Consider the following 9,788-nt stretch of genomic DNA (forward strand, 5'->3'; position numbering starts at 1 on the left):
AGTGAATGCATACATTTCATACAATTTCATACATTTTTTTTTGCTGGCCCCCCGTGGGAATCGAACCCACAACCCTGGCGTTGCAAACACCATGCTCTACCAACTGAGCTACAGGGAAGGCTGAACGTCAGTTGATATAGTCTCAAATATTTTATATTTTTTTAAGAGCAACGGGCTGGCAGGTAGGATTTAACTTCTCCCTCTCTGTCCCACACTCCAGTACAGTAGGTGGCGGAAATGAACTATAACGTTGGATGCCAACCGTCGATAAATCCACCGAAGAAGATACCAAAGAGAAGAAGAAGGCATGCTACACGCCCCAACGTGGTTCGCAACTCAGTCAGATTTATTTTGAATGAAACGTTAACAAATATTTTTTGTTTGTTACTATAACGAACTGTAAACTTCGACTGCATCAATCATGGACAGCATAAAAGACGGATGGTTCACAGAAACGTGTAAGTTATGGCCTGGACAAGCGATGAGTCTGCAAGTAGAAGAGGTTCTTTACCAACAAAAATCTAAATTTCAAGATGTCATGGTTTTCAAGAGGTAAGTAGCTAGCTATTTAACTAGGTAGCTAACGCTAGCTAGCAATACAACTGTTTATGCTAGCTACGTTAGCTAGTTATGTAACGCTGAGTGGCTAGCTAGCTAGTATTTAGGCTGCTTTTAAATTGAAAGGTTAAGTAACTGTTCTCTCATCTAATCATTATTACTAGAAGTTTAGCTAGCGCGAACTAGTTAGCTAACGTTAATTAGCTAGCAAACGTATCTACCTAGCTAGCTGACAGCAATACCTTAACGTCGTTAACCTAGCTACTATAGTTACCTAATTGGTTCTAAGGGAGGAAATGCGTCCAAGGTTTTCTAGCTCGTTATTTGTTCTGATTGTGTGTCGCGGTCATTGTATTAATGTTAGCTCGTTAGCTAGCCAAAGCTAACTATCTAGCTAGTTTAACTTGCCAGATGTCATGAACCCAAATGTTGGCATCTCTCACTTCCGTCATTGAAATTGCTTCAATATTATTTGTGCTAAGTAACGTAAGTAGGCCTACATTAGTTAGCATGTCTTGTCACAACTTGTCTCATATACATAACGTTAGTTGGCTAACTAGGTTGCTAGTTTTATCTTGCCAAGTCATGACTTGTATTTGACACCCCTAACCCATCCCTGATTTATTATCATCCAACCACAGCCAGTCTGTTCATTTTTACCTGTTCCTGCTCTTCAAGTGTTTCTGGGGTTATTTGTTTTGCACTAATTAGTCATTCAAGTAAGTAATCTCATACCATATATTTTCAGCAAAACCTATGGAAATGTACTTGTGCTGGATGGAGTTATTCAATGCACAGAGAGGGATGAGTTTTCCTACCAAGAAATGATAGCCAACCTACCTCTGTGCTCCCACCCTTGCCCCAAAAAGGTATCGTCATTCCACCATAAATTCAGTTGAACATATTTTACTACAAGACTTAATTGTGCCTTGTAGAGAATCCAGGACAGATTACCTTTTGGGGAAGTTTTGGAAATTGGTGTCTTGTATAACTTATTATAATGAATGTACCCTTCTCTTTGCAGGTCCTGATTATTGGTGGGGGAGATGGTGGTGTCTTGAGAGAAGTGGTAAAGCACCCACTTGTTGAATCAGTGGTTCAGTGTGAAATCGATGAGGTATGTACCAAACACCGACTGGAATCATGCTCTTTTCTCAATGTAATTGACTGGTAACAGCATAGAAGACACAGAAGTGTGAAGTTTGTTATAATATTCACTTTGCCCTTAAGGATGTAATCAATGTGTCGAAGAAATACCTCCCTGGTATGGCGCAAGGGTTCTTCAGTCCCAAACTCACTCTGAATGTTGGGGATGGATTTGAGTTCATGAAACAGAACCAGGATGCCTTTGACATCATTATAACAGATTCATCTGACCCTGTTGGTAAGGAAACAGATGCCTGCGACATGAGTGTTATTTGCTCATATTTCTGTGTAATTAGTGTGCTTGCACAAATATTTTCTTCAGGAAAATAAATATACCTTTTTGATAATTGACGTATCAATAGCTATCTCAAGTGTTCACTTTTCTGTAAGTCTAATCCAGTTACTTATATTTGTCTTGCTATTACAGGGCCTGCTGAGAGTTTGTTCAAAGAGTCTTATTATGAACTAATGAAGACAGCCTTACGAGATGGTGGAATTCTTTGTTGCCAAGGTGACATGATTTCTACTGACACTTCAATCCTGCTTCAGATATCGTTATTAGAAAAAAGATGGCAAAGTGTGTGCAATTCATAGCAGTATCACGAGGTAAATAGACAGCCAATCTAAACTTGTCAGGAACCTGTTGCCACCTACATCACACTATTATAGAAAGATTGCCAATAAGATAAATGTTCAATTGGTGAGGGGGGTCAGAAGACCATCCCTATCTTTATTTGCAGCAAATGCTGCTCAGCGGCTTATTGCCCTGTGAGGAAATAGTTTGATTCTATAGCAGTCGGTTAGATCAATAACACTGACAGGGAATTGACCCACCTTTTTTTTGTTTGCCTCTGAATTCCACAGGAGAGTGTCAATGGCTCCACTTGGAGCTGATTAAAGAGATGCGGACCTTCTGCAAGACACTGTTCCCAGTGGTAGATTATGCCTACTGCACCATTCCCACCTACCCAAGTGGTCAGATTGGCTTTATGCTGTGCAGTAAAAATGCTGTAAGTGTCAGTCTTTGTCCCGGTTAGCTTTTTTCTGTCTTCAGTAACATAATTCTTAGTGGTTCATTACCTATGGAATTTAATGAGTTAAAGTTTTTGTATACTTTTTAAGCAAGCAGTTTTGAAACTAGTGCTCAACAGACAAAAAAGGTCCGTGAAAATGTATCCCCATTAACTGTTGCCAAGGCAGCAGCTACTCTTCCTGGGGTCCAGCAACATTAAGACAGTTATAACATTTAAAATATTACATTTCATAAGACTTTTCACAACACATTGTGGGCCCTCAGGCCACTGCTCTACTACTCTACTACCACATATCTACAATACATCCTGTAACCTTACAATATCATTGGAAATTATTCCACCTGCCAATCAACATTGTTCATCAGGTTACAAGCCGGCGATTTACAAAAAAAAGGACGATATGGAATTATTGATTTGGATCATTGACATTACAGGAAGGCAGGCCACAATGTACTTATCTATAAAAAGTGGAAACAGTTGCCTTTGATAGCCTCTATGGTGTGTTGTGCCCAGGATATCTAAATGGATTAAAGTTTAAAAATATATTTTTTAATTAACCTTTAACTGGGCAAGTCAGTTGAGAACAAATTCTTATTTACAATGATGGCCAAACCCGGACGAAGCTGGGCCAATTGTGCGCCGCCCTATGGGATTCCCAATCGCAGCCGGATGTGATACAGCCTGGATTCGAACCAGGTACTGTAGTGAAGCATCTTGCACTGAGATGCTGCGCCACTCGGGAGCCCACGATAAATCCTTATCGTGAAATAGTACCCAAATTCAACAAGAGACAGTGATACCATTTAGGAAGTAAGATTGACCACAATGTTTCTGATCGGGTTGAAAATGATCAATGTATTTGCAGCTGAAATGCCATCTCATCTGTAGCCTATACATTTGCTTGTCCAACCAGGGTGGCAGGTAGCCTAGTGGATGAAATCCCCGAGCTGACAAGGTAAAAATGTCATTCTGCCCCTGAACAAGGCAGCTAACCCACTGTTCCCCGGTAGGCCGTCATTGAAAATAAGAATTTGTTCGGGACAACTTCCGGTGAAACTGGAGGGCACGCAATTCAAATAAATAATAAAAATTATGAATATTAAACATTTAGGTACATACATGGGTCATATCGGTTGAAAGCTTAAATTCTTGTTAATCTAACTGCACTGTCCGATTTACAGTAGTTATTACAGCGAAAGCATGCCGTGTGATTGTTTGAGGACGGCGCCACACAAAATATTTTTGCACAGGTTTCATGAATTCACAAATAGCGATTTAAATATTCACTTTTTTGATAATCTTCCTTTTGATTTGTCATCCAGTGTCCCAGCTATAACCTGAGGTGTCGTTTTGGGATATAAAGAATGATTTTTATCTAACAAAAAGTCTGTCTAGTTGGCGCCATCAATTTGAGTAATCCACTCGTTCAACATTGCAAAGAAAGGAGTCCGAAAGTCTACACCAAAACTTTGTTTCAACAAGTCAAAATACGTTTCTATATATTCCTCAGATACCCTAAAATGTAATCAAACTATAATATTTCTTACGGAAAGAAGTATGTTTAATAGGAAACCGATTTTAGCAGGTGCGTCTTGTCTTGGCGCGCGCAAACAAGGATTTCCATACCAGTGTCCTCGTATTAAAACTCTTATTTCTTATTCAAGCCTGAAACCTTGAACATAGACTGACACCCAGTGGAAGCCGCAAGAATTGAGTATTCCCTTATACTGGCTATTGGAAAAGCATGGTCTCAAACCAACCAGAAATGTTTTGTTTTTTCTTTGGATTTTCTCCCACCATATCTATTGTGTTATACTCTACTACATTATTTACAAATTTCTACAAACTTCAGTGTTTTCTTTCCAATGGTACCAATTATACGCATATCCAGGCTTCAGGGCATGAGTAACAGGCAGTTTACTTTGGGCATGTCATTTAGACAGGAAGTGGAGAAAAAGACTTTAACTGACTTGCCTAGTTAAATAAAAATATATGTTTGGGATTAGGCTACTTTGTTTCTGGATAAATGCATTAAAAGAGAGAAGTGACACTAACAAGGTCTAATACTGAGCAAAGCTCCGGTTCCAATCCAAGTGCCAATGCCGTTTAGCAAACTCCAGGCGTTTACATGAGCCATTTGATGCCACACACACCAGTGGTGGGTTTGATGTCGAAATGAGAATGCATGAGCAGAAAATAACCCCACACCTACTGTAAAATATGGTGGTGGATCTTTTATGGGGCTATTATGCTTTCACTGATCCTGGGGCCCTTGTTAAGGTCAAGATCATGAACTTTACCCCGTACTGGGACATTGTTGCCTCTGCGGGGAGGCTGAAACTTGACTGCAAGACGATAACCCCAAGCACACATCAAAATCCACATTTAATGGCCATCTCAATCTCCGGACTTGAAACCCATTGAAAACCTGTGGTTTGAATTGGAGGGAACTCCATAAACTCAGACTAAGGATATCAAGAATCTGGAAGGATTCTGTATGGATGAATGGTCTAAGATCCTTCCCAATCCCATTTGTAGAACATTTTATCTGTATATCTAACTTTGGATGCATTCATAATTGTTCTATTGATTTATTCTCGCTGTGATCAAAAAAGGCATGCGCTTAGCTAATGTGCATGAAGTCCTTAAATAATTTAATGTAAGGATTTCTGGGATTCATATGTTAAAAGATGACTACAGATGGTTTATAATGCATGTATGAACCTTACATTGACAGGTCTATTCCAAGACGTGGGATAAAGTCGTTTTTCAGGCCTCTAAACAAGCAAAGTATTTAAACATTCTGAAACCCACTTCCGTAGTGATGATTTTTTTCCCAAGGTCAGTCACAGTCCCATATTCTTACAGTAATTGTGTTTTTGTATTTAGCAAACCACTTTCAGAGATCCAGTGAGAGAACTCTCAACAAATGAAGTGGAAAGTATGAACCTGAGGTATTACAACCCAGAGATCCACAGAGCATCGTTCATCCTCCCTGAGTTTGCAAGAAAGGTAAGTGTTACAAATACAATCATATTTACTGTACGTGTGAGACACCTCATACAGCAATTGAGGGTATTTTCCCCCACCCTAGTGAAATTCCTACACCAGGTATCTTCCGTCCTTGCTTTGTCTCACTTTTATCCATACTATTTTACTCTTCACAGGTACTGAGTGAAGCATGAGTGGCATGGTGAACAAAATCTTTATCCTTGACCTGATTCTCTCTGGCAACAGAAGCAACACATCAGCTGCTACACCTCTTTTCTCGGTCTCCACCAGGAAGGAAAGACCTTCAGTGGGCAATTCTGTTCCTTTCAGAGAGTATTAATTCCTTCCAGTGCTTCCTTCCAGTCTTACAAACTATTTGTATTTATTTGTTCTGGAATTTTTGTCATGTCTTGATTCTTAAATGGTAATCACTTATGTCAACATCTAGTTGGAAAATGAGGTGGGAAGGAAAACATTCATACCCTACTCTTTGGAGCAATGTGATTCTAACACATTATTAGTATGGATTTAATCATAGTACTTGGTTGTATAAAGACCAGATTACCTCTTAAGATTAAGGTACACTCAATTGCAAAACATGCCCACTCTGGTTTAAAGAAAACCGATACAAACGTATTCCTCTTCGCACCTCTCTGTCAACTCATTCACCCAAATAATTCAAGATGATCCAATAGTGCCTGGATTGTGTTTTTCCATTACAGTAGGAAACATTTGTTGAAGTGGTTTCTATCATAGTTTACCTCCAGGCAGACAAAGGGTATGATTTTTATATTGGTTGAAAATGTATTATCTGCCACAATGGAAAAGCTCAGGTCAGAAGTTGAGTTGAGAACATTACCACTTTAAAATGTCAACAGAAGTGTTGATTGTTTCCTATATAACACTTGTTTAGATATAGTTTATTCACCAATGGAGATGAAGTTACATGTGTAAGTTGATTGAATGCTGAGGATGTACTGCACATCAATTTAGTTGGTTTCTTATCCTTTGCTATACAATCCCTATATTTGGTACTATATGGTTGTTGATCTAGTATGGAATAATCCAGAATACTGATGTCAAAATTATGCCTTTTTTGGTTTTTATTTCTTGGGGACCTTAGGTGTTATGAATTATTGAAAACTATAGATCTCCATGGAGTACGTATCAGTAGTGCATCCATACTAAACCTATGTCCAAGGCAATGGTGTTACACATGAACATTAAGATCATGTTTTTATAAGAATTATGAAATATAATAAATCTGAGGTAAACTGGATATCTGAGACTTGTTTCTCTGTTTTAAAGCTCCACATCTCTTGTCTAAAATCAAGTGATTATATGAAGTGAGAAATCCACCTGAACATTGCGATGAACCAATGAGGTTTCAATCCCACATTGTATGTAGAATTGTGTCCACTACACAGTGCCTTCAGAAAGTATTCACACCCCTTGATATTTTCCACATTGTGTTAGAGCATGAATTTTAAATTGAGATTGTGTCATTGGCCTACACACAATACCCCATAATGTCAAAGTGCAATTGTAGATTCTTTTTTACAAATTAATGAAATGAAAATCTGAAATGTCTTGAGTCAAGTATTCAATGGCTTTTATGGCAAGCCTGAAGTTCAGGAGTAAAAATGGGCTTAAGTCACATAAGTTGCATGGACTCACTGTGCAATGTGTTTAACATTATTTTTTTAATGACACCATCTCTACCCCACACAGAATTATCTGTATGGTCCCCCAGTCTAGCAGTGAATTTCAAACACAATGACCAGGGAGGTTTTCCAATGCCTCGCAAGGAAGGGTACCTATAGGTAGAAGGGGAAAAAAACAGGCATTGAATATCCTTTGAGTATGGTGAATTTATTAATTACATTTTGGATGGTGTATCAATACACTAATTCACTACAAAGATACAGGCTTCCTTCCTAACTAGTTGCCGAGAGGAAGGAAACCGTTCAGGGATTTCACCATGAGGCCAATTACTTTAAAACAAAGTTTAATGGCTGTGATGGTAGAAAGCAGCATATGGATCAGCAACATTGTAGTTACTCCACAATTCTAACCTAAATGACAGTGAAAATGACACCTGTACAGAATAAAAATATTCCAAAACATGTATCCTGTTTGCAATAAAGTCAAACTGCAAAAAATGTGGCAAAGAAATTAACTTTGTCCTGAATACAAAGTGTTGCGTTTGGGGCAAATCCAACACATCACTGAGCACTATTCTTATTTTCAAGCATGGTGGTGGCTGCATCATGTTATGGGTATGCTTGTCATCGGCAAGGACTACAGAGTTTTTTGGGGGATGAAAAGAAACGGGATAGAGCTAATCACAAGCAAAATCCTACTTCTGTCTACTTTCCAACAGACACTGGGAGACAAATTCACCTTTCAGCAGGACAATAACCTAAAACACAAGGCCAAATATACACTGGAGTTGCTTACCAAGATGGCATTGAATGTTACTGAGTGGCCTAGTTACAAGACTTGAACATGGCTTTCTAGCAATGATCAACAACAGAGCTTGAAGTATTGTACAATCCAAGTGTGCAAAGATCTTAGAGCCTTGCCCAGAAAGACTCACAGCTGTAATTGCTGCCAAAGGTGGTTCTAGCATGTATTGACTCAGGGGTGGGAATACTTATGTAAATTAGATATTTCTGTATTTAATTTTCAATAAATTTGCCAACATTTCTAAAAACATGTTTTCACTTTGTCATTATGGGGTATTGTGTGAAGATGGATGAGATTTTTATATTTTTTAATCCATTTTGAATTCAAGCTGTAACAAAAAATGTGGCGTATGTCAAGTAGTATGAATACTTTCTGAAGGCACTGTACATGTAATATCCATGGTTCTCTGATATCATAGATAACTGCCACATCTACCTACAGAATACATAAGTTTTACCTGCAATGTTCTGCTTTGCTCCCTCTGAGTCGACACGTTAATTCGATATTTCTGAAGTCTGAAAGTAAACCGTTTGTAGTTAGTCTTGCATCCATATCAACATATCGCTGGGTGAGCAGCTTCACTTTAACATTGTCCTGCGGATATTGTATGAAGGAGCACATGCCATTCTTTCCACCATTGTAAATGATCATGTTATCTAGTTTGTTCCGTTTATCAAATAAATAAATATTACATGCTAATTCCACCTTCAAACTCTTCTTGACCTCAAAGCCCTTTACAATCACAATCACCGATTTCAGCGCCTAAGTTGGAACGTAGTGTCTGAACAGTAACATGCTATACATGTCAGAGCTCAGGGTCTCCGCTTTATAGCTATGAGAGACTAAATATAGCTAGATTCCATTTATGGACTTCTCTCTACACATATTCTGACCTTGAACTTATCCTGTTAAACTCTGGTGGCATTTTCTAAACAACGCATTATATTGTATGCTACCCTCAAAGTACATTTCGGTTTCTAAACTATAAGTTCTGCAAATACATGCTTAGTACTGTTAGAAAGGCAAGAACTGTGGAATTCTGATTAAGATGTCAGAAACAACTACTACTACAGAGCCCAAGATACAGCATCTTGAGCAACGTGCCATGCTTTCTTTTTTTGTCTTACAGGAGTGACATACATACGAGAAAAAGTCTACCTATCCATTGATGTAAATCTGTACCCTGTCTGATTCCAAGTTTATCCACTAGATCATAGTAGGAGATCACGAGGTCTCTTGGCCGCTTGAAACCAGTTGCGTCTAGTTTGGGTTGTGGGTTATGTCATGGAAATTCTAATCAAGTTAGGGAGAAGAGACTCAATTTCAATCAATCAATCAACCTTTAACACCGATTATTTATTGCAATAATAGAGCTAGTCAACGACCACCTGTGGGTGATCGCTGAGAGCCCAATAAAACAGAAAAGCAAGGGGTTTATATAGAAACCTAAAAACTACTTGGGTCATGGTTGGTTCCACCGCTCCCCGGCAGATCGGGGCATCATAAACTACCTTGTTTTCTTCTCAGAAGCAAAGATGATTGGAAACAATACAGGTCTATTCTGTTCATAAAGTTTCTCTATCCAATGAA

At 38.7% G+C, this 9,788-nt stretch overlaps 1 protein-coding gene across 1 annotated transcript; it reads left to right on the forward strand.

Moving 5' to 3' along the window:
* Nucleotides 1-264: 264 nt before the first annotated feature.
* srm (spermidine synthase) lies at nt 265-6,092 on the forward strand. Its single transcript, XM_014145829.3, has 8 exons — nt 265-552; nt 1,307-1,427; nt 1,583-1,675; nt 1,789-1,942; nt 2,132-2,215; nt 2,569-2,714; nt 5,628-5,750; nt 5,906-6,092. Exons 1-8 carry the CDS (start codon nt 422-424, stop codon nt 5,921-5,923), a joined length of 870 nt encoding a protein of 289 aa, XP_014001304.1. The 5' UTR covers nt 265-421; the 3' UTR covers nt 5,924-6,092.
* The last annotated feature ends 3,696 nt before the right edge of the window (nt 6,093-9,788 follow it).

This window comes from Salmo salar, chromosome 15, assembly GCF_965601325.2.
Source record: "Salmo salar chromosome 15, fSalSal1, whole genome shotgun sequence".
NCBI lineage: Eukaryota > Metazoa > Chordata > Actinopteri > Salmoniformes > Salmonidae > Salmo > Salmo salar.

Excerpts from the sequence above, each read along its gene's own strand:
- srm (XM_014145829.3), top strand. The coding sequence starts at position 422 with ATGGACAGCATAAAAGACGGATGGTTCACAGAAACGTGTAAGTTATGG. Across the intron at positions 2,216-2,568 it reads TGGAATTCTTTGTTGCCAAG|GAGAGTGTCAATGGCTCCAC; the intron begins GTGACATGATTT and ends TGAATTCCACAG. Across the intron at positions 2,715-5,627 it reads TGCTGTGCAGTAAAAATGCT|CAAACCACTTTCAGAGATCC; the intron begins GTAAGTGTCAGT and ends TTTTGTATTTAG.